This window comes from Solanum verrucosum, unplaced genomic scaffold (genome assembly GCF_900185275.1).
Source record: "Solanum verrucosum unplaced genomic scaffold, falcon-dt-bn FXZP01000049.1, whole genome shotgun sequence".
NCBI classification, from domain to species: Eukaryota; Viridiplantae; Streptophyta; class Magnoliopsida; order Solanales; family Solanaceae; genus Solanum; species Solanum verrucosum.
In genome coordinates, this window is record NW_026020221.1 from 10954396 (window position 1) to 10980007 (window position 25612).

Here is a 25612-nt window from a genome sequence, read left to right on the forward strand (position 1 = left end):
CACTGTATATCAGTGTATATGCCGTGTATTCTCAGTGTATACTGATGTATACGGATGTATACAACCTATATCTGCTTGATTCCCTACATTTTTTACTTCCAAACTTGTATATTAGCCTCCACATTTGTATATTGGCCTCCATTCGCTTAAAAAAGAATCGATTCGAGGAGACAAATTAGGGCCTCCATGGCCCTTTGTCATGTAAATAGGGAGAATTTAAGTCCAAATAGACTCTTCTTTGGAGTAGCGAATCCCGGATGAACGAGCTGGACTTCTCACAAACCTTTCACCACTAACAAGGGATTCCGACGAACTCTGGAGGATAGTGGATAAAGCGAGGAACCAAGACTAAAAGAACTCAAAATTCTTTTGTAATCAATATTCGACCTCTACCGGAAGTTTTCCAAAAGAAAGAAAATCTAAAAAAAAATTGTTGCTACTGGAGTACTACTTGCTTCTGGTTTCTTCCTTTTTATGGTATTTTTTCCGTCTGTTTTTCCTAACCCTTTCATTGAAGGTAAATCAAGGTTTATATAGGGGGAATTAGGTTTAAAAAGGGAGGGGGGGGGGGGGGGGGGAATCAAAACCATTTTGAATTCTAAATTCGAATTCTTCTTAAGGAGAATATTGGAGGGCAACGAAAAATTAATAGGAGCCACACGATTTCGAGCAAGGACGAAGAACACATGAGATGGCGACACGTTGGACGAATCTCCAACGATTCTGTACGAGAGGATAAGGACGAGGGAGAGAGGACACGCGTTGGCCTTCACTGAGATGGCTCACGATTTGGTTTCTGGGTTTTTCGTTGTTCTAGACTTCAGCTAGGAAGAAGACGTTGTAAAGGGTGGGGTTTGTATCGGTATGCTTGGGCATATTGTATGCTGTTGTAAGTATTGTATGGGTGGGTCTTTGGAGAATTGAGGTTGGGCTGCTGATGGGTTTGTTTTGGATTTCAAAATGGGCAGGGTATAGAAAGGAAATGGGAGTGGGCTGGTTCTAGGTCACTTTGGTGCAGCTGATTGGAAAAATGAGGCAACAAAAATGGGATAGATTTGTAATAGGAAAATGGCCACTTGAATTGCAATTATGGCCAATGGAATTAAGAAGTTAGCCAAATTGAGTTTAATTTAGAGAATTTGACTAAAATTTATATAAGACGAATTAATATTAATTAATTAACGAGCTTCTTAATCTCAACGAAATAAAATAATTAACTTAATTATAAACTAATTATTTCAAAAAATACAAACTATTATATAACTAAACTAATTAACCAAATATTTAAGTAACACTAATATCTTTTAAGACAATTTTCAAATATTCATAAAATGTACTAATTATATACATAATTATATAAAACATTTATATTATTTAAAAATTATAAAAATGACAAACTATTTAAAATAACTTGCAAACCATTTGAATTTTTATAAAATTAATTATTCTAAATCTTTTTAAAATTAGAGAAGCTCCAAAATTAATTCCTATCATGGAGGGTCAAAATTGGGTGTCAACATTCACAATCATAATCACATTTCAACAATCATCAAGTATCAATTATGACTATCACAAGTGTCAAGTAAATCAATCACAAGTATCAAGTTCATCAAAACACATCAATCAAGTATAAGGAACATCAAATTTCAGGTTTATCATGCATAATGTCAATCAGAATTCATGGGAGCCCCCCATAACTCATGAACTCACCGAAAATGACCTCGACATTTATATCATTTGCTGAAAATGGCTTCGGCCTCAATAACACTTGTCGGAAATTACCTCGGCATCAATAACACTTGATGAAAATGACCTCGACTTCATAACACTTGTCGCAAATGACCTCGGCATCATAACACTTGCCGGAAATGTTCTTGGCATCATAATACTTGCCAGAAATGACCTTGACATCATAGTGCTTCTCGGAAATGACCTGGAAATTATAACACTTGTTGAAAATGACCTCAACATCAATAACCATTACATGTCTTTCCATGGCGTACAAAAATCAATGCAAATAAGCAATTTCACACCACAAGAAAGAGACAATAATTCAAGTAATTAAAGGCCACAATAATGACATCCAAGCATTTCATCAATCAACACTTTAGGGCTCACAATAAGGCAATCTCACAAAGTATCATGATCAACACGTTACCTTTTAGTTAACCCTTTCTTTATTCATTAAGATTAAGCAAGTGAAATAATGAACCTTTCACCTCAATATCATGACTCCCCAACACACATAATGAAGGAAAAATACACAAATCAACTAGATTTACAAAGTTTAGGAAATCACTTACCTCAATCAATCAAATAGTCAATTCAAGACTTGAGTTTCCCCCTTGAATAATATCCAATAACCCACAATCTATTTCAATCAATTAACCACAATAAGATTCCGGAAATAACAACTCTCAATTATTACATTTTGAAAACATGGGTCAATCAACTCAAAAATTCAATTATGAAAATGTGGTTTGAATCTAAAATTTTTATTTGAAAATGTTACCCAAGGCATTTAAAACTCATTGGTGAAAACCATTTCAGAAAAGGGGTTAAAATCAATTCACAATCACCATTCAAGTTTTTGAAAAATCTTGCCATTTACCAACCAAAATCCCAAGTTTTGATGTTAAAATCCACCAATGATTAATGTGAAATGAATTTTTAGAGTTTCAAAGGCTTACCAAATTGATTCACCACGAAAAGCCTCTAAAAAATTGCCTCCAAGGGTTTTCCAAAACTCACAATGGGTAAAACCCCCCCGAAATTTCAAGTCCAAAAGGGGTCTCTGATGTCACAAAAGCGGACACAAGTTTGCTTAAGAGAACGTCGCAAAAATTGTAACATCTCGCAAATTGAAATCACTAGGAAGAAGCCAATAATTGGAAATAGTCATTTTTGGAAAGAATGAAAATCTGGAAATTTTGTTGAGTTAGAATAAATTGAGTTTTGGTCAACTTCAAACAGCCATAACTTCTAGCTCATAATGAGTTAGGTGTACTTATAGATATGGTAGGAAATCTCTTAAAATTATGTTTCCAACGCCGCTGAGTTTGCGCGATTCCGAGTTCGTATGAGTAAGTTATGCCCTTTGGAAGTTGGGTTGTTGGAATAAGGAAAGTCCAATCTAGATTTTGGAAGGGTAATTTAGTCTTTTCCTTACCTAATTATTCTAATTCATTTTTAGGAGTTTAATTTGGGTAAATTCAGATTTTAGTCAGTTTAGAAAAGTGAGTTTTACGCTAGGGCTTAGAGAAGAGGAGAAAGGAGAAGAACGTTCAAGATTCGTCGATTTCGTCGAGGTTAGCTTGTGAATTTCGTCGGGGGTGATCCCTACAAGGTATGTGAGATCACATAGCGTTGGGTTAGTTCACCCATGCGCTAACCATGATTCAATTCAGCGAATTTAAGTCTTTGAAAGTTTAGAAATTGAGTTCTTGATAAACATTGTTGAAAGTTTCGTTGAATTTCTTGTGAGTTGTGTTGTCGGAGTTTCTTGCGATTTGATTCATGTTTCCGGGTGTAATTTAGGTTTGAATCTATCATATATTGAGGGTATCAATGATTCTAAGTGTTTGGGGAAGGAACCATTGAAGTTTAGAGGGTTTAGAGATGAAAAACGGAGAGGTAAAGTCGCCAAACACCTGGGGATAGGGATGGGGCATCGCGCCAGCCAGCGCGCCCCAAAAGAGTCTCTGAATGTTCACCCTTGGGGCGCCGTGCCAGCCAGCACTCCCCAAACTGGTCTCTGAATATTGAGGGCTGGCACCCTGCGCCTCTCAGAGCGCCAGGGACGCCGGTTCTCCCCATTTCTTCCCCACCTTTTCGTACTTGTTCCTTAGCAATGTACCTAAGTTTTCTAGTTGATTCCAACACTCTAAGGTACTTCCAAACATCATGAAATCATCCATAAACATGAGATCATGAACCTTGAATCCATAATCCAATTCAAGGAAAGTTAAGATCATTGTCAAGAGAAGTTAATAGTCAAGTCTAGAAGTTAAGAAGCAAGTCAAAGCAAAGTTTATAAAGTTTTCACAAGTCTTTAACAAACGTTTTAATTTTGTTTTAGGATTTAAGTTTCAAGTTAAGCAAAGAGTAAAGAGTTGAGCTCATTTCTCAAAAAGCTATAAGGGAACCAAGTATTCCCAAAGAGTTTATAAATGTTTTCACATTTGAGCAAGAAAAGAGAGCATCGATTCCAAGAGAGCTTTTAAGCTAAGTTTTGAGTAATTATCTCAAATAAAAGAAAGAAGTTTGTTTTAAAAACATATGAGCTAAGTATATTTTGGGAGTAGTATTGAGCACCGATATGGGGATGTGAGTTCATATTAACTCAAGTCTCCATAAACCATGTAGCCATCATGGGTAGTAAATGATCATACTTTTTAGATGACTCCTTAAGATGCTTTTAGCATAAGCTAGTGGATCCACTAAGTTAAGCGTTCTATATGGCGGCAAAGTATAGGACAGTTCTGGCAGCGTGGGCAAGACGTTGTATCACCACTTAGGCTTATAGTGGTGGTTGTCGGTTAGAGAATCTCCCACATAAACTATATTACTTTGTTATATGAGTAAAGTTGAATTTGTTATTGCATTTTCTTTAACGAACTAAGTTGTTTTACTGTTTTATAAAGTTTTTCATATATTGCATGTGTCTTATTGCTTTATTATGAGTTGAGTTATTCATGAGTTGAGAAGAGCCAAGGTAAGTGTTTCTTTCAGAATTTTTTCAAGCCTATGTATTGTTTAGCTTTCCAACTCGCATACTCGTACATTCAATGTACTGATGCCAGTTGGCCTGCATCGTATTATGATGCAAGCGCAGGTAACCAGGATCAGCATCCAGCGCTTCGTTGATCCAGTTTGAGCACTCAAAGTCTTATGGTGAGCCTCCTTGCTTCCGGAGGATTCCTTGTATTGCTTTTGGTTTTATTATTAGTTCATTAGGATGTCGTGGGCCTGTCTCGACATCCATCTCAGTTGTTTAGAGGCTTCATAGATAGACAGTCAGTTAGTTAAATTCATTTGTCACTACTTTAATATTGGGTTATGTTTTTGAGACTTGAGGTTGCCATTTTGGCCAAGTTGAATGTTGACTTTTAAACATTCTAAGTTATGATCATTATAAATATGCATATAGTCTTCCGCTGAGTAAGTAAGCCAGTCCAAGGGTTCGCTTAGGGCCAGCAATGGTTCTTGAATGCCAGTCCTGCCCAAGGTGTAGGCTTGGGGCGTGACAAAAATGACCTCCGGTTCGCTTAAGAGAACCCCGTTTAAGTGAGACCTCTTCGCAAAAGCAAAGCCTCATTCGCTTTCGCGAAGGTTGCTTAAACGGATTGACCTTCGCAAAAGCGAGGTCAATAGACACCAAAAAATTTAGTCAACTTTCAACTATCGAATGGACCCTCACAACTCGTTCGAAACCCCGTACATCCAAACCATATATGCAAAACGATTATACTTGACGTTCCGGACACAATGGAATGAAACACAAATCCGAGGTTCCTTGACCCAAAATTATGAAAATCACAAGAAATGAACATAGTGCCTAAAAGGTCAAATCAAGCTCGGGACCTCTAAAAATTCAACCAAGACCTCACTAAGGCCTAAAATCATCCCCAAAATCAATGAAACTCTCGAAATTCAGATCCAAGCATCCAAAACCCGAATGTTGAGCAAAGTCAACTCAAAGGCTGAAATTTCATAATTTTTCAACTTAGAACCTCAAATCCCCAAAAAGACTCCGAATCTAAACTGACAACTCCCTTACATTAATTTCCACATTTTGGGATTGATGAAATCGACAGAATTTCATTCCGACACTCGAAACTTCAAAAGACATTGAAAACCACTTTTAAGCAACTAAGGCCTTTCAAAATCAAAACTTACAAAATTCACAACTTTTTACTCCAATTTTAAGACCAACTTTCAAGACTCAATCAGAAATAACTCGGAGTCAATACCAGGAGGGGCAAAATGATAATTTCATGAAAATTTCCAAAAATGACCAACCGGATCATTACATATCATATATCTTTTGATGCAGTTGTGTTCTTCATCTTTCCTTGTTGACGTTTAACTCGATGTACTTCGACAACACCTACGTCAGAAGCTGTTTGTGAAATGTCATATGTATACATTCAGCAAAGGAATATCTTTACATATATGGGAACTTCTGTTAAAAAATTGATTTAGTAATGCCATAACATGTTATGATACAGATATTTGCTGGGTTAATTTCCAAAATATGTATGTATATCAATCAGGAATGCACATTGAAAGTGCACTTTTGTAATCAACTGATACTTGTGTGTTCTTTATTACTAGAATGCATCATATGATCCACTGTTTCTCTCAAATGCGCACGTAAGTATATGCGATCGTACAAGTAATATAGTGACTCGAGAGTTGGATGTTGTACCTACAAAGACTTGTGATTCAACTTGTTACTAATAAGTGCAACTGTGCAAGGATTCGAATATAGTCGGTTTAATGAATTTGGAATTCACATTCCTCTATTCAAACATTCCCCAATAATTTGTACACTTATTTGCTATAGATATTATACATTGAGATTACGTGGGACTCTATAAGACCAGTACAATTTCAGTTAGGGTCTCGAATGTACCATAAATTCTTGGGATATTTATAAGAGATCAAAATATGACCAAATTCTTCTAGACAAATCAAATACTTCAAGAAGATCCATGAAATCCTCCTTACATGGCCAATATATCTCGAGGAGGTCCAAATTACCCTACATTCGAGAAATATGCTACTAAAAGCCCTCAAATCACGGAGAAAATTCAGAGAAAATTAAAGAATCAAATGAACAAACAGATTAATTTGTACTCACATCGTTTTATCAATAAAAATATGTTTCTTCAGATATTTTATTTGTTATTTTAATTTATTTTCGATCCCTTTTAGATTTGTTTCAAACAAATCTACTATCAAATGTTCTTCCGGGATCAGAACTGCAATTTACAGAAATTACACTAGCCCAAACACACCTTTTTTTTCTTCTTGTATTTGGATTAATATCTTTCCACCTAACCATACTAACAAGTTAATCTCTTTTTATTTTTAAACACATCTATATAAAAGAAGTCGAGTTGTTACAAGAATAGTGATGAATTGTCAATAATGATTTCCCATTCATCTCATCTTGAAATTATTCTTATTTATTTATGATTTTTTTTGTAACAATTAGTAAAATAACAAAAGGTGGGGCAGTGGCGGCTGCATCCCATGGAATTATCAATTACTAATTTACTATATATTAAGGTCCAATTATTCTAATCTGCTTACCTAATTGAACATATTTTAGTCCAAATTCTTATTTAACAACATTTAATAGGTAATTTTATTCCTTTGGACTATATATCAATTGGTCCATAAATTGTATGTGAAGATGATTGGTTTGTCAATTTGAATAAGAAAATTTGACCAAAATACCAAACACCTCTATTTGATTCTTGGACATTCATTATGGTGCTTGTCAATTTGAATTGCATCAAAACTTTCGTTTGAACTTCATATATGAGAATTCTAAATAAGAACTCGACTTTCTATTGAGTAGCTTTTCAAGTTCATCGTTAGCCAATTGCTTCTATCTATTGAGTGGCTTAATCTTGGTTTACTCAACTTTAAGGTATGATTATGTTTAAGTTCTCTTGTTTAATTTCTTTGTTTATTATGTTTTCCATTAGTGTGTAATGTTTTTTCTACTTCTTTTTATACATATCAGATCTTGAGAACTTTAAAGGAAGGGAAGGAAAACCTTGAGTAGTGAAAACTACCTATATGGACAGAGGAAAAGAAAGTGAAGGACAAAGAGAGAAAGGGAAAGCAAACAACTCATCGGTATGTCTTATGATATTTATTTATATTTTTCATTTTTTATGGCTTTTAATTGACTTAAAAGCGTTAATTGTCCCGGAAATAGAGTTTCATATAGGGTGTGTTTGGTATGAAGGAAAATGTTTTCCTAGAAAACAAGTGGATTTCTAACTTATTTTCCCATGTTTGGTTGGTGAGTAGAAAATATTTTCTGAAAAATATTATTTAATGTTTGGTTGGTGAAGGAAAAATATTTTTCAGAAAATATCTTTTATTTTTTGCTTGAGACTAAAAAATACTCATTAGGAAAATAATTTTTGATCCGAAAATCAACCCCAATAATTGATTTAGGACCCAACCTGACACCCAAACTAGGACAAGAACCCAATGACCATTCCAAAATCCGACCTTGAGATCTGATCTAGTCGAACCCATGAAATTTTTTTTGATGGGGTCGCAGGGAAAGGGGGGGGGGAGGTGGTGAGCATAATAAATGAATTTTTTTTAAATTTCAAATATTTTTCAAAAACAATTATATTTTTTGATTTTTTTTTATTAGGGCTGGAGCAGGGGTAGGGGTAGGGGTAGGGGTAGGGGGAGGGGGGTGGCGTAAAAAATGAAGATCTTTTAAATTTGAAATATTTCCCAAAAATAATTTTTTCTTAAATTTTTTTTTGACGGAAATGGCCTGGGTGGGTGTTTGGGGTAGAGATTTGAAATATTTTTCAAAAATAATTATTTGAATTTTTTTTTACTGGGGCAGGCACGGGAGGGGGGGGTGGTTTTGGTGGTACGCATAAAAATACATTTGAAATTTAAAAAATAATAAAAATTTCAATTTTTTTTTGAATTGGGAAGGTCGGCTACGGGGTATGGGTAGGGACGTAGGGTAAGAAAAAAAATTAAAGGATGAAGTAGAGTTTTGGAAAATGTTTTCCTTAATTTGAGTAAAATGAGTTGATTTGAAAAACATTTTCCAAACATGGGAAAATTAGAAAACATTTTTCAGAAAATATTTTCCTCCATACCAAACACACCAAACACACCTGTAGTTTCAAATATCACATCTTTCCATGATATCAAAATTAGGTTCGAATCTATTTGGACCCCATGTTATATTGTCCACACTCTAGTTTCATCAGCTAACTTTTGTGGCATATCTTTACAGACTTGTAGTACTATACCATTTATTCTAGTTATTTTACTTCATTAAGTAATTTAGTAACTAAAATTATGTCTTTAGACATTTCCTAGGCCTGATATCTTTTTTTCTTTAAGAAATGCAACATTTTGTTTCAAACGACAAACATCGTTAGCAATTTATCACAATATAATCCTTGCACCATGTCAAGGAGGTTTCCACGTAAACTTGGTCTTCGAACTGGTGGTGGACTCATATAAGCCAACAGTATCACAGCCCTCCATGTAAATCTGGAACTTGAGACCGGCAATGTGAGCAAGCTCACACTGAATAGATTAAATGACATGCTTATAGTTAAAGCCAAAAGGACCTTATGTTTGTAAGACGTTTAAATAACATATCAATCCTCTCATCCTATAATTTATAAGACGTTCTATATGTTTGCCAGTTACCTATTTTCATCTCTTCCTCCAAACAATGGTTTAAGTTTAATTAAATCATCCATTCTTTTTGTGTACATACTCTGTATGTGGGTGGATGGATGGATAGATCAGTAGAGACTCGACTCAACAAATTAGGTACAAAAAGATAAATTGGTAATAGTTAGTATTTTACTTTTAAATAACATATACAAAGTAAACCATGTTTCTGACATGTTTGCCTTTTGATTTAAGCTGTAACATGCTAAACATTTAGATCATCTATTAGGCTATATATATTGGATTAAGTCCTCTACACTTGTGTTAGCTACCTGTTAAATTAGAGTAAAATCTGTCATGGTAAATATGTAGCATTTGAAATTCCACAAAACATTTGGTTTTTTGGCAGGTGTCATCTACTGTACTTCGCAAGGACATGGTCAATCTACTAGATTTCATAGAGAGGTTAATGAATGGACGATTTCAAATAGCGCTTGACATGGATCAAGCAGAAACGCTGACATTGGAGCTGACATTTATATCAGCACTAGTTCCGGGCACGTGCGTTGCACGTGTTCCCCATGGTAAGTTGCATGAAGTTGTTGTAACGATGTGTGTATATCTATATATATATATAAATATTCATCACATCTTCCACACAATAAAAAATACAACCATATTGAAATAGACATCCTAATTATCCATTGGGGATGTTGACCTCTATGTTATTAAAAACGAAGAAATCACAAATATTGTGAAAGAAAAATAACTATATGTTAAATGTGTGTACATTTTGATTTAGTAATTTACTGATAGAATAAAAATAGATTAAAAAAAATAGTTACAAATAGAGAACTTTCACATATATAAGAAATATTAGGCAAGATAGAATGCATACTCATATTGCAGCTATCTCAAATTTTCTTTTCAAGAAAGTCAACAAAGCCTTTCTTTTGTAATGGAAGATTTATGTACTTTTTTCTTGTAAAGATGGGTCTTAACTTAAGCAAGAGAAATTAATTAATTAAATCGGAGAATTGTAACTTAAACTTCATGTTAGAATTAAAATGAATTAAATGAAAGAAAGTGAATGAGGGGAAACAAAGTCTCAAACATCTTTACATATTTCACCAGTAGCTAGAGGCCTTAGTAGATTAATATGGTCAATATATTGAATTAAGTGTATTTAGTTATTAAGTAACCCTTCAAATTCTTCAGATTTTCTATTTTCAAAGAGTGTTATACTCAATACAAATTTATAGGATTAATCATTTTAGTAATCCAACCATTAACTTTGTTGCTTCCCACTTTAATAGAACTAATAATTCTATTTTTTATTATAAAGTTTGTAAAATAAAATAGTAAATCAGAAAAAAGTACTTTAAAAGCCATACAACTTACATTTGTGGTCACCAAAGCAAGAATAATTATCAACCATGCAAAGACTTAAACAAAAAAATTCGAAGTCTTATTGTGTATAATAATTTTTTATTTGTAGTTATTTATTTATTGAATAGGAATTAACTCGAAAAAGAAAATAGTGATTTTTTAATGGTAAATAAAAAAACACCTATAACGAAATCAACAAAAATATTATAAAATGAAGCTAAAAGTAACAATGTGAAAGAAGAAAGTAGAAAAAAATGTAGAGAGATAAGAAATGACAACTTTCTTTATTGTCTTCCAATTATTCAAAATCTCTTCTGGTGTGTACAATGTAATGTCCAATGACCATCCTTTATAGGATATTATTGAGGGACTCAAAGGATTGTCATGAATATGACATCAACTGGATGAAAGGTAAAAGTAACAAACATAATATTAATGAACATCAACAAATGTATTAACATCTTCATTACTAATATAATAACAAAAAAACAAAAAATTCCACTTGAACACATAGAAAAGAAATCTAAGCAGATCTTAGTTAATCTACAATAAAATTATCAATCAAATATTAAGATACAAGGAGTGAAGAGAAGATCAAAACTAAGACAATATATATCACGGCACAATTTACAGATCAAAAATTCAGTGAAGCACACAATGATATTTATAGCCAAGAAATATAGAAACTCAAAAGTCAAGTTGGAAAAAGATCAATAAAATATCATTAAATTTCTTTATAAGTGCTATGAAGAAGTGAAAGGACACTTTATATTTTATTCTTTAAAAACAGTTAAATTTCCAAAACTATTAAATCCTATTTGTAGTTATTGTTCAAAGTTGAAGCGTATGACTATATTGTACAATATATATACTTACAGAATTGTAAAAGATAATGTACTAATACACATATAAGAATATGAAGAATCAATTCTGAAATTGTTAATACGCGCGCTGCATATACAAATGACTTCTAATGACTTCTTGAAATTAGTAATTGATATGTGGAGAAGTATATAATTATGGTTGATTCATTGTATTGTACTCAATATGATACTTAGCATTTATTTAAACGTATATTTACATTTTTTTCACAAATTATTAAAGGAGTGTTTTCTTTATTTCAGGATTAACATGTTTAATTAATTATATTATTAGATGAATTTAATTAAATATTTCATAACATTTGCATTTAGTGTAGGGGTAAAATGATAATTCAACTTTTCACTTTGGAGCTTCCCACTTATAATAATATATGATATATTGTGGTTATTTCTGCTCAATTTTCCCTTTTTCTCTTGTTTGGATGCTTTATGGATAGAAGAATTATTCTCTTGTTTGGTGAGTAAACTTGTGACTCATTGTGTTTCAGGCTTTTAGCTGTAATCTTCAGTTACAGCAGAAGATGAAACTAGCAACCTATCATCGATTAGCAGATGCTTATTTTACATGCTGATCAAAACCCCCCCTAAACTATCATCGCTCAGCAAAATTCCATACCTAAACTATTTGGTGCTCACGAAACCCCTCAGGCCTCAACTCATATTAGAGCCCACCCCTATTTTACTTTACCTGATTAAAAGAATATTAAAAAGAGAGCACTACAACATTACACTTGAAGATCTAGGATCCAATAACGCCCAATTTCATTATCTTTACCTTAGCTTTTGCATTACACCAAACAAAGAAAAAGTACAACAGCAATATAGATATGAAGGCTGATTTTTCCCCCCATCCCACCCTCCCCAAACATAAATACATACGAGGACCTGCTTTTTCTTGTTGTGGAACTAAAAAAAACAAATTAAAACGTACAGAGCAACAGCAACTGGCTGGTCAGCACCTACTTGAAAGGCTTGTAAGCTTTTAAATCAGAAACAAGTCCAGCAACAGAACCAACAGCTGCAGCAATTGAGATAACAAGGCAAGCTCCACTAAGCAACTGAAGGCAAATCCACCTACCACTCCATTTGGGAATATTGTTTTTGACAATGTACATTTTTATTGGGAAGTATACTGTAAGTGGCCAAAATGCAAACGCTCCAAGAATGTCAACTATGTTGTTAAAGGATGGCATCAGCACAGAAATGAAAGTGGTGGCGATCACGAAAATAGTCCTCCAAATTAGACGGAAAAAGTTGAGCTTGAAGGGCTTGCAGCGATGGATCGGGATATTGATCTCTGTCGTGATGATGTTGCTGTCTGGGTACCATTCACCTGCTTTTTTTTCACCAAAAGCAAAAAGGGTTTGGCAGGAAACTTGATATGCACCTACTAGGTGGATAACGACGGCAACGTGTGCTATGTCCAGTAGCCAATATGGGCCGTAAAATCCAAATCCAGTCAGTAGGTTTTCTGGGGATTGGTCTCCAAATGCTGCATAGCCAAAACAGCCACAGAGCATGTAGAGAACAGTTGTTACTACCAGACTTATTCGTGTTGCCTTCTTCATCGTCTTTGCTTCTGCTGATGGTGATTTGATCAGTGTATCCTGAATCTCAATAAGGATGAGGGAGTAAGAATAAGCAGAAGCTATAGCTCCAAGAGCTTGAAAGCTTTTCCATACCTTGTCGATTTCAGTTCCAGTACTTATACTCCCTTGTATTTTTCCTGTTTGTACAACTTTGGCAACTCCTAAACCAAGACCAATGGTCTTGTAAGTGAAGGACATAAGAGCTGCGACAATAGAAAGCCACGAAATCTGATCAAAATTTAGGATTTGTGACAAGACAATTTCCAAGACTCCAAACATGATCTTGTAGGGTGTGCTTGAAATATTGCAAGAAGCGTGATCATGACCATTGTTGTGGAAACAGTTAGATCTTTTTACTGCAACCATGCTAATAGAAGATGCAATTGTGTAGCTAATTGCAACTCCAACAAGATTTACGTATTGAATAACCCCACAAATCTTAACGTGAACATCACCAAGATTGCTTCGAACAACATCCATATAAGTATAGTTTCTTCTTCCAGTAAGTTGATCTCCTGTACGATAACAATCAGACAGAAAACTACAAGTGTAGCAAGTAACAGCAGAGAAGAGTAGCAAAACAGAAGGTCCAGCAATCCATCCAAGCTGAGCAGTAGCCCAAGGTAATGAAAGAACTCCAGAACCAATCACAGCTGTTATTATGTGTGCACTTGCAGTCCAAACTGTACCACTTCTTTTGGGACGGCCATCATCATCAAAACATGTGGATTCATCAGGCACACTCAACGAAACATGGTCTGCCATATTTTTCAACAAACAACAAAAACTTAGAATTTTAGTAGAATGCAAATGCAAATGTTGAAACTGGTTGCTACAACTATAATCGCCGAAAGAGAGCTTGGGGTCACTATATAGTTAGAGTAAACTCCTACTAAATACACACGATGTAATGTCTATTTTAACATGGATATATTTGACAGTTCACAAATGAACTCTAATACAAATACAATTAAACTTATATATAAAAGTTATAAAAGAATAGTGAAACACTTGTTATAGTTCAAATTTGAAATATACCTTCAAGTTGAAAAGGTTGTATTTTATAAAATTTAAATTTAATGCGGGGTAAAACTATAATCTAACTTTTATCTAAAATTCTTCCTATTTTTATTATAACTAGTTTTTGGGACACGTGCTTGCGTGTGTGCCTCGTGTAAATGAGTATAAATTTAAAAGTTATACAAATACTATATAAAATCCGTTTGAATTATTAAATAAAAATTCAAGAAAAACATGTAAAAAAATTTATAATGATGACTATATATCACATTTAGTAATTAAATAAAAGAAGAAATCTTGTTCCAAGAAATTTTTTGGATGCGTTATTGCCTTTGTACCTATAAGTATTCAGTGGCGGAGCTAGACTTTTTATGAAGGGTGTGCAAATTTTTTGAAGGCAACGAACAAAATTTTTTGGTATGGATTTATATCCATCTTGTTCTACCTAACGACTTTACTATCAACACCGTCAATAAAAAAAATTTCCACTAAATACAACGTTTGAAAAAAAATCACTAATTTGATTTACTTTAAAAAATACACGATAAGTTATATCAATTGAAATAATAGTTTTATAATGAATGGGTCAAAATTTTATTGAACACATGCACATATTCAAAAAAAAAAAAAAAAAATTTACTTAAATTTAAAGTTACTTTTCAACCTATCGATTATGCTACTTTTTTATTTCAATGTATGTATATTAAATTTCTTTTATTCTAATAGAAAATGTGTGAAAATTCTAATTAAAAGTATCAAATCTCCAAATTCAATTATGAAACTATGAAAAAATTAACCCCTTATGAATTATTATTTTCAAACCTCCGCATAACCTACTTAGAGGAATATATATATCCAAACTAAGGTTTGAGTTAAATTTATTATTTTTCCTTTTTCAATTTATGTAGCACACTTAAAGTTTCAAGATTCAAATTTTTAAACTTAAACCGTGAATGCAGAAATAATAGCTTTTGAAACAAAATTTATATATTTAAAAACTATATAAAAAATAATATAAAGCACAATAATTATTAATGTCATATAAATTGACATGGAGAAAATAAATAATATGTAATGACTCCTAAATAAGAAAGTAAATTATAACTTTAATTTGCGTAACTTGAGATTAGGTGGACCCACAAAGGATTGGGTGATTTTGACAAACAAAAGAAGTAAAATAATAGCAACAAGATTTGAACTGCCAACCTCAGCATTCCTTTTGAAGGTCCTTTCCACTGCGCCAAAACGTCTATTAATGTTAAGGTTGTGCAAAATGAATTATATATTTGTATTTAATAAATTTTGACTTACGTACAGTGTGATTTTCCGACGAAGGTTGTTCACGTGCACACCCTTATCAGGCTGTAGCTCCGCCCCTGTAAGTATTATGTATGTGCTTTAAGTGCGCATATAGAAGTAGGATTACAAACGATTCATATTTACAGTGAAAAGACAATTTTTATTTCGCTAGTCTACCGTGGCATTGGAACTACCTAAATTAACGACGTGAATAAGTACAAACTTCAAAATTCAACTACTTTGAAAAACTATATTTTATAACAATATAATATTGTTGTCCATGCTAGTTGGATTATTTTAAAACATTACAATTAATACACAAAAGATGCTATGTTTCAAGAATAATGAACTTTTTGATTTTATTTGTTAGTGACTAATATTTAAATTCAAAATGATTTTATGCGTGTGGAGGTTGAACAATTAACTTATCATAAATATTTACAATCGTGTTATTTTTATTTAATTTATTTAATAAGTCACATATACATAACCCTTTTCTAGACAGTATTGGTGTATATTTTTCCCGTCTTCTGTTTCAATTATTTTTATCACAATCTCTTGCTGTACATATATATTGAAATATTTCTTGATAGTGCACAAATAGTTGTTTATAAATAAAAATTGTTATAACAAATATTGTCAAATATTAAATTTGTTTGGTTATGTCCTTTATTTATTGGCTTCAAAGTAAAAACAAAATGGAACTGTGTTCTAATGAATTTAAACGAATAATTTTTTTTCTTCTTATTTTGGGAGAAATTTGAATCCTAGAGAGAAATACTTGGTCATATATAGACTCATCACTATTTATGTACGCATTACATTTGCTCAAAACAACTATGAATTATTCTTGTATGATTATATAAAGTAGTTATGCGCAAGGCCTAAATTTTATAAATCAACTTTGCTAACTTGTAGGTAAAATGAATTATATTTTAAATTTTTTCCCTCAAATTTATGCACATAATTAAGAAAAAAAATGAAATATTTATCAAATTTTAACAACATAGAAACTGATGGTGAAACTAAGAAATAGTAAATGTTGAAAGTGGTATAAATTTACCGACACTATGATAAAAAATAAAGCAATAAATGATTAATCTATAGAGCAACTACGAACACCTTTATATATTCTCTCACCCCTTCAAATAAAAGTTACTATAACTTCAGGGATTTTCTATATATATTTTTTCCAAATTAAATACATATTCTAACAGTATTTTAATTTGTTCCGTCAACTAAATGATTATTTTTCATCTTTTTAAACAAACAAAAACTTAAAATTTTAGTAGAGTGTGAATGCTAATGCTGAAACTGGTTGCTACAAAATGTAATCACTCAAAAGAGAGTCACTATATAGTTAGAGGAAACGGAAGAAATAAATCATACCATACTGTGAAGTACTCCTCGTATGTAATGTCTATTTTACCCTGAATATATTTGGCATTTTACAAATGAACTCTAATACAAATACAATTAAACTTATATATAAAAGTTACAAAAGAATAGTGAAACACTTGTTATAGTTCAAATTTGAAGTATACCTTCAAGTTGAAAAGATTGTATTTTAAATTTTCATGATCAACCATCAGATTTCAAATAAAGTGAAAAAATTATTTTTAAATAAATAAATAACTTTTAAATGAATTCTGAAGTAGAAATTAAAAAAAATATGAAATATAAAGGTGAAAATTGTTAAAGTACTATGAATGAAAAATGAGAGGAAAAGAAATAAATATAATTTTAGTGGTCAATATTCATGACATAAGGGCCCATTTAAAAAATTAATGTAAATAACACATTATGACTGAATTTCTGTAATATTGGATAGCTCAAAATACTTACATGCTAACTGAAAATGCAACATTAATGTATTGATAATGAAACATTCTTAACTGGAGCATGTATAACTGAATAAACTGACCTAGCAAGTGTAATTCATGAACTAAACGAATCTACACAACTAGGGTCTGAGTTTCAAGCAAGAACTAAGCAATAATTCCACGAAAACATGATAATCTGATTTGGATTAGTCTAATAGCTGAATCACAACATAAATCTGAAATTCTAGAAACCCTAGGTCTAAACATGATGTTGAGAATCAAGAATATGACTGAATTCTAGGAACCTAATGGGCGAAAGGAACCCACTAGTAAAATCTCACATACCAGGTGACGAATTCCAAGGAGAAATCTTTCGATTTTGGGGCTGAAATTGATGGAAACTCGTTGCGCCCTTGAACTAGGGTTAGTCGACTTCTTTCTCATCTTTGCATTCTAATTATATGAATTCTAGGTGAATAATTGATTAGGTTAGGTTCTAATTAGTTTACTAGACTAAAACTGACCAAAACCACGTAGTTTAGGGGTTAAACGACGTAGCTTAGGTGCCCAACGCATAGGGAAAAAGACCAAAATAACCCCACTTAAAAATCTGACGGGGCCTACCACGACCACTTTCACGGACCGTGAAAGTGACCACGGACCGTGGGACTGGTCGTGGTCCTAGTCCAGTAGCTGCTGGTCGAAGAGGGTTCTACTACGGTCCACTTCACGGATCGTGTGAAGGTCCTCGTGGTTCTTCACTTGGCTAAGGGAACACTGGCTGGGCTTCATGGGAGCCACCACGGCCCGTGAAGGGTCCCGTGGTCTGGTGATAGAGCTTGGTGGGGTTCTGTTTGGCTCTCACGAGCTCTCTCATGGCTCATGAAGTGGTCCACGGTCCATGAAGGGTCTCGTGGTCCATCTCTGCTGGGAATGGATTGAAAACTGAAGTCCACGGGGAGGTCAATGGACCGTGGACCCTATCACGATCTGTGAACCCTGTCGTGATTCACTGGTTTAGGTAAAAAAATTCTGCACTTTTCAAAGCCTAGGTTCCGAGGTGTTACAAATAAGTGATCACGCCAGTTATGCCTCTATACCTCTGGCATGGTATATTGGGTCCTCTCGATGAGGCGTATACATCGGACTCCACATTTAGCTCATGTGGTTTTATATCGGTTATTAGTAGCTCCCACAGTCAAATTCTAGTGTATTGACCAAGTTATCAGTTATAGTTCAATATTCAATTTCAATATGTATAAACTTGGTCATTGCATTCAGTTAGTTCATGTTTAGTGTTTTCAATACAGTATCATGCTCATCTTATATCATTGCTCAGTTATATGTTTTGTTCAGTTATGTATATTGTTCAGCTTTACTCTGCCCTACATCTTCTCGTGATATAGGTTCAGGTCCTCAGCATCCAGATCGTGCATAGATCAGTTTCTGATCTTCAGTTTAGCAACATCAGTGATGAGTCCTCATTCTTTGAGGACAATTGACATGATTATCTTTCTACTTTCAGTCTTTGGTTTCAGTTTTTGCTAGATTTAGCTGGGGCATGTCCCAGCATCTCTAGTCAATTAGAGGCTTTATTTCAGACATAGTTAGATTCAGTTTTAGCTTGGAGTTTGACATTTCATTTGTCATTAAACTCTCAAATTATATATTCAAATTTAGAATGGGTATTCCCTATCATTTAGTTTACATCGTGTTTTCAGCTTCCGCACAAAATTATCTCATTTCAATTATCATAGTGATAAGTCTTAATACTCCCAGGTGTTTTGATGATCTCCTCACAAATGCAGAGATTCGGTCCTCTACAGAGTATGCTCGTTCAGGCCTATGTGTTACACAGCTGGAAAGCTATCGCGTCAGAAGTTGGTGCGGTCATCAATGTACCACACCAATCAGAATGGATGAGGTTGTTTGTCCAATGGTCAATAACTCTTCATGGTTGATATATTCAACATGATAAACAACAAATTAGATCATTCATGCAAAGAGAGATATTCAAGCTTCAAAAACAGCAAGGGACCTCATAAACTGTCTAATTGCTTCATGAACCAACTGTTACCTTGATTGCTTGTATTTGTGCTTACATTGTAGGATTTATTTCGCTTATGTTAGAAACGTTCAAACTTGGATGAATCACTGTAAAAACTTAGTTGAGGGTAACTTCTTGTCTTACGTTAAAGTCTATATTAATCAGTTGGGTTAGTATAGTGGGCAATGCAGGAATTGCTTTGGCTCATTGAGTGATAGTGTATTACTCAGAATAGAGATTAGGAGGTTAATCTCGTGTGTGTTGTAAATTGTGTTTTACTTTGGCTTGTGAAGTTTAGTAAAAGTAGTTTGAAAATCATGTGAGACAGGTCGTAGTTTTACTCCCTTGAGAAAGGAGGTTTCCACGTAAAGTTGTGTGTGCTATCTTTACTTTCAGTAGTTATCTTTTGTTCATCTTAATTGTGTTAAGGGCTTGGTCCTATCGTAACTAGTGGACGCATACATTCCAACAAGTGGTATCAGAGCTTGACTTTTTCTATTTGGGTAACACCAAGAAAAGAAATGTCCTATCTAGCCTAGAAGAAGGTCAGTCCACCACTAGACCACCTCGTTTCAACGGACAATTTTATGGATGGTGGAAGACGCTCATGCATGACTGTATCAATGATGAAGACATTGGGCTATGGGATGTGATTCTTGACGGACCTTACATTCCCACCAAGGATGTAGTAGATGGAGAACTTACCAAGGTGATTCCCAAAACAATAAGGGAATACAATGAAGCGGACAGGAAGAAGATAGAGAAGAACTACAAAGTGAAGAAGCTGCTGGTATATGGAATCGGTTCAGATGAGTACAACAGAATATATGTGTGTGAAACAACTAAAGAAATATAGGATTGTCTCAAAACAGCCCATGAAGGAACGACACAAGTGAAGGAGTCTAAGGTTGATATATTGACGTCTCAATATGAGAACTTTTGTACGAAAGAAGGTGAAACCATTAACGAGATGAATACAAGATTCACTTCCATAACCAACGAACTAAGATGTCTTGGTGAGCCTATTCACCCAAGCAAACAAGTTCGAAATATTCTAAAGGTGCTTCCCAAATCATGGGAGAGCAAATTGAATGTTATCACTAAAGCAAGAGACCAGAAGGTACTCACCATGGATGATTTGATTAGAAACCTTCAAACCTACGAGTTGAACAGGCAATAGGGGTCAACCATGAAAAAGGGAAAGAAGGAAAAATCAGTGGCATTGAAAATATCTTTGAATGATGGGACTGTAGAGGAGGATAAGATGGCATACATCACTAGAAGGTTACAGAAAATAATAAAGAAGCATGAAGGGTTTCAAAAGAAAGGTTCCACCAGCAGAGCAACAAATGCAAATGATCTCTGTCATAAATGTGGGAAACCTGGTCATTTTATGAGGGACTGTCCAAGCCAGAAGCAAGAAACTCAGGACTACAAACCTCAAAGAAGGGAACAGGTCCTAGACCATACCAAAAGAAAGGCTCATGCTGATCAACTAGTGAAGAAAGACTTTGATGTCTGGGGAAATGGATTCAGTGAATCCGAGGAAGAGGAAGATAGTCATAAAGATGTCTCGATGATGGCTATCAAAGATGATGAAACTGTATTCAACTTTATTTTCTCACTGATGGCAAAATGTGATGACGAAGAGAATCAAGATGAGGTAACCCTTTTTTATCTCAAAAGTGACCTAGATACTTTATCCATTAAAAGATTGAGAAAACTTGTCGATGTACTAGTTGACTCACTCGATGAATTAACTATTGATAATTTGATGATAGGTGAAAAACTGAGTCTGTGCGAGGATGAAAACACAGCTCTTAACTCTCAAATGTCTGAAAGGAGTGTTAGGATAAGTATTCTAGAGACTGATAGTTCACAGCCCAACGAGGAACATGGTACCTCTGAGGGTGGAAAATGAAAACTCAGTAACTATGAGGTCGAGCTAGAAGAGAAACTGAAGGCCTCTGAGTCTAAGTTAGTTGCCTCCCTCGAAAGAAACTCTCAATTAGTGAAGGATTTATGTGAGATCAAAGAAGAGTTAAACCACTCCCTCAAATGGACTGATTCATCTAAGATCCTTTCGAACTTAGCAAATCAGAAGTTCAATAGCAAAAAGGGCTTAGGTTGTAGACATATAGAGCCTCCCTACAATCCCCACAGTAAATATGTCTCTGTTTCTGACAATCTTTTGTGTACCCATTGTAAAAGAAATGGTCATCTGAAAGAAAAATGTGAGACTCTAAAAGGAGTTAAAGAAAGGCATGAAATTTTCTCAAGTCGAGAAAAGGTTATGTAGAAAAGAAAAAGGTACTTAGTCCCAGATACCATTTTAGCAAGAACACTTTACCCCCATGGACAAGAAGGTTTCTCATTAAGCCTTTTGACAGTTTTTGGGAACTCCATCTCAAGTGGATTCCTAAGTCTAATAAGTGATTCTTGTGCAGAAGAGAAGAAACAGTCAGTGCTAGTACATGGATAGTGGATGCTCAAGGTATATGATTGGAGACACTCAAAATTTTCTCTTTTTGGAAGCACACCAAGGCGGTGGTGTGTCATTTGGTCATGGGAAGAAGGGTTTCATTCTCATAATTGGGAAAATAGGAAGATCAGCAGATCATTCCATAGACAATGTGAATGGTTTGAAATACAATCTCTTAAGTGTATCTCAAATTTGCGATAAGGGAAATGAAGTTAAGTTCCTGTCTGACAAGTGTTTAGTTACTAACTGTGTAACTAACAAGGTTGTTATGTCTGCCAAAATAGTCAAAAATATGTATGTTGCAGATCTTGACTCGATAGAAGGGGGCAGCCTTTCATTTCTAAGTATTCAAACTGACAGTGCAATCTATGGCATAGGCGATTGGGACATGTGAGTTCATCCTTGCTAAACAAGCTTGTTGCAAGGGACCTGGTCTGTGGACTACCTAAACTGGAGTTTTCTGACAACAAAGTCTCAGAGGCATGTGTAAGGGGGAACAAACGAGATCATCCTTCAAAACCAAGAAAGGTGTGAGCACAACCATACCTCTAGAACTTCTCCACATAGATCTATGTGGACCTGTCAGAATTCAAAGAAGAAGAGGTAAGAAATACATTTTGGTAATTATTAATGATTTCTCCTGGTTCACCTGGAACATGTTTTTGCAGACCAAGGACGATACAGCTGGACTACTGATCACCTTTGCCAAGTCAATTCAACAAAAGGTAAACTGCAAGATTGCAAGAATCAGATCAGATCATGGCACAGAGTTTGAAAACTCTCAAATTGAAGGCTTTTGTGCTGAAAATGAAACTTATCACAACTTCTCTGCACAAAGAACTCCTCAACAAAATGGAGTTGTGGAAAGAAAGAACAGGACCCTGGTGGATGTTGCTGGAACCATGCTAATTGACTCGGGGCTTGCAATGAATTTTTGGGCAGAAGCAATCAACATAACTTTATATGTTACAAACAGGTGTCTCTTCAGGTTTGTGATCCAGAAAACTCCTTATGAGTTGTTGAATGGCAGGAAACCTTCAATTGCTCATCTGTAGCCTTTTGGTTGTAAATATTTCGTATTGAATAATGGAAAGGATGATCTTGGCAAGTTTGATGCCATGAGTGATGAAGGGTGTTTGTTGGGTACTCTAATACCAGCAAAGCATACAAAGTTTTCAATAAAAGAACTTTGTGTGTTAAAGAAAGTATGCATGTGATTTTTGATGAATCTGATGATAAGAACAAGGATGAACTCAAAGAAGACATTGAATTAGAGGAACTGATGAAGGGAAAACAAAACAAGGTAATCCAAACTCTTGGAAGTAAACAGGTTTCTAAGGGAGGAGAAGATGCAGAACTCTCAGAGGAACCTGGTCCCTCCGGTGCAGCTCAGAAGGAAGTGTCTCAGAACCCAGAGATTGAAGAAGATGAATTTGCTACTGATATTGAAGAAGAGATAACTAGGAAGTCGAGATGGAAACATCAATCTTTTCATCTGTTGGACAATCTTGTTTATCCACTTGACTCTGGGATACAAACTAGATCCAAAACTAGAAATCTAGTTGCATATTCAACCTTCATATCCAATATTGAGCCCAAGAACATCAAGGAAGCTTTATAGGATGTTGATTGGGTAACATCAATGCAGGAAGAACTACATCAATTTGAGAGAAGCAAGGTATGGCACCTGGTCCCCAAACCTCTCAATAGAACCATCATTGGGACTAGATGGGTCTTTAGAAACAAACTTGATGAGCATGGGATCATCACCAGAAACAAGTCAAGACTTGTGGTACAAGGATAAAATCAAGAGGAAGGGATTCACTATGACGAGACTTTTTCTCCTATAGCCAAAATGGAAGCCATCAGAATCTTAATAGCCTTTACTGCCTAATGGAGTTCAAACTGTTTCAAATGAACGTCAAGAGTGCCTTCCTGAATGGGTATTTGAAGAAGGAGGTGTATGTCAAGCAACCTCCAGATTTTGAAGATATTGATCTCCCAGACCATGTGCTGAAGCTGGATAAAGCTCTGTATGGTCTAAAACAAGCTCCCAGAGCTTGGGATGAGTGCCTGTCAAAATTCCTACTTGCAAATGGGTTCAAAAGAGGTAAAATTGATAATACTTTATTCCTAAAATCCAGAGGTAAGGATCTATTGATTGTGCAGGTATATGTAGATGACATCGTCTTTGGAGCTACTTCAGATTCACTATGCAAAGAGTTTGTAGATTTGATGAATAGTGAATTTGAAATGAGCATAATGGGGGAGCTTACATTTTTCTTGGGGTTACAGATCAAACAGTCTTCTCAGGGTACATCAATATGCCAAGAGAAGTACATAAAAGAACTGCTCAAAAAGTTCCACATGCTTGAGGCAAAAGTTCTTGACACTCCCATGAGCATAATTGTCAAACTTAACATGGATAAAAAAGGGGTTGATGTTAATTAGACCATGTACAGGGGAATCATTGGGTCACTTTTGTACCTCAATACAAGCAGGCATGACATAGTATTCAGTGTAGGGATGTGTGTCAGGTTCCAAGTAGCACCAAAGGAATCACACTTGAAGGCAGCCAAGTGAATACTGAGATACTTGAAGGGAACACAGGACCTGGTCCTCTTTTACCCTTCTTGTGACTCATTTGATCTAACTGGTTATGCTGATGTTGACTATGCAAGTTTTCTTGTTGATCGAAAAAGCACTTCATGCATGGCTCATTTCCTAGGATCATCACTGATTTCATAGGGCACCAAGAAGAAAAATTTAGTAGCTTTGTCTACCGCAAAAGCAAAATATGTGGTTGTTGCATCACGATGTGCTCAGCTCTTATGGATTAAACAATAGCTCGAAGACTTTGGTGTTCTCACAAACACTATTCCCCTCTTATGCGACAACACTAGTGCAATGAACATGGCCAAGAATCATGTCCAGCATAAGAGGACTAAACACATAGATGTGAGAAATCACGTTCTAAGGGATAATGTTGAGAAGAAGAATGTAGTGAGATTTTGCAAGACAGAAGACCAAGTGGTTGATATCTTTACAAATCCATTGAGCAAAGAAAGCTTCATCAAGAACAGACTGAAGTTAGGGATGCACAAAGTCACCTGATTTCATAGCAAGCTTGCATGAAATCTCTCTTTCTGACTATGTTAAGGAGGGCAGGTATCTGTACAGGTTGTATTAATATTGCTTATCGTTTGAGAATTCATATATGGTACCTTACTGCAGGTACACACTCATGACATGTTAGCTAGAGGAAAGATCTAACTATACCCACAGGGCTATCTACAGAAAGGGGTCTGGTCCCTTAAAAGTCAGTATTACTTATGCTACACAATTTTCTATCAACGATCACTGCCACGTGTCCCTCCCTCATTCAGTATGTCATTTTCAGACATCCTTTCACTTTAAATCCAAGCGTCGCTACTGTTCAGGGACCCGATACCTTTTTTAAATGCAGTTTCTTAAGTGAATCCAAAAATTCTAATCTCTTCCTAATCCTTCTTTGAATTCACTATTCTCTTCTTAAGTTTTTTCTCCCCTCGCATCACAATGACTAACTCTTCTTCATCTTCAAAACTTTCTATCTCCCAAGAAATTGAAAATCCCAGTTCATTCAATTTCTCTATTCCTCCCCCAGAAGAATCTTCGTCCACACCAGTCTG

The 25612-nt window shown here is 34.7% G+C and overlaps 1 protein-coding gene across 1 annotated transcript; it reads right to left on the reverse strand.

Moving 5' to 3' along the window:
• Positions 1-12640: 12640 nt before the first annotated feature.
• On the reverse strand, positions 12641-14035 carry LOC125831541 (amino acid permease 3-like). The gene has a single exon (XM_049510706.1). It carries the CDS (start codon positions 14033-14035, stop codon positions 12641-12643), a length of 1395 nt encoding a protein of 464 aa, XP_049366663.1.
• Positions 14036-25612: the final 11577 nt, after the last annotated feature.

What these genes read in the sequence shown, in the direction of transcription:
- LOC125831541 (XM_049510706.1), bottom strand. Translation starts at nt 14,035, where the DNA reads ATGGCAGACCATGTTTCGTTGAGTGTGCCTGATGAATCCACATGTTTT.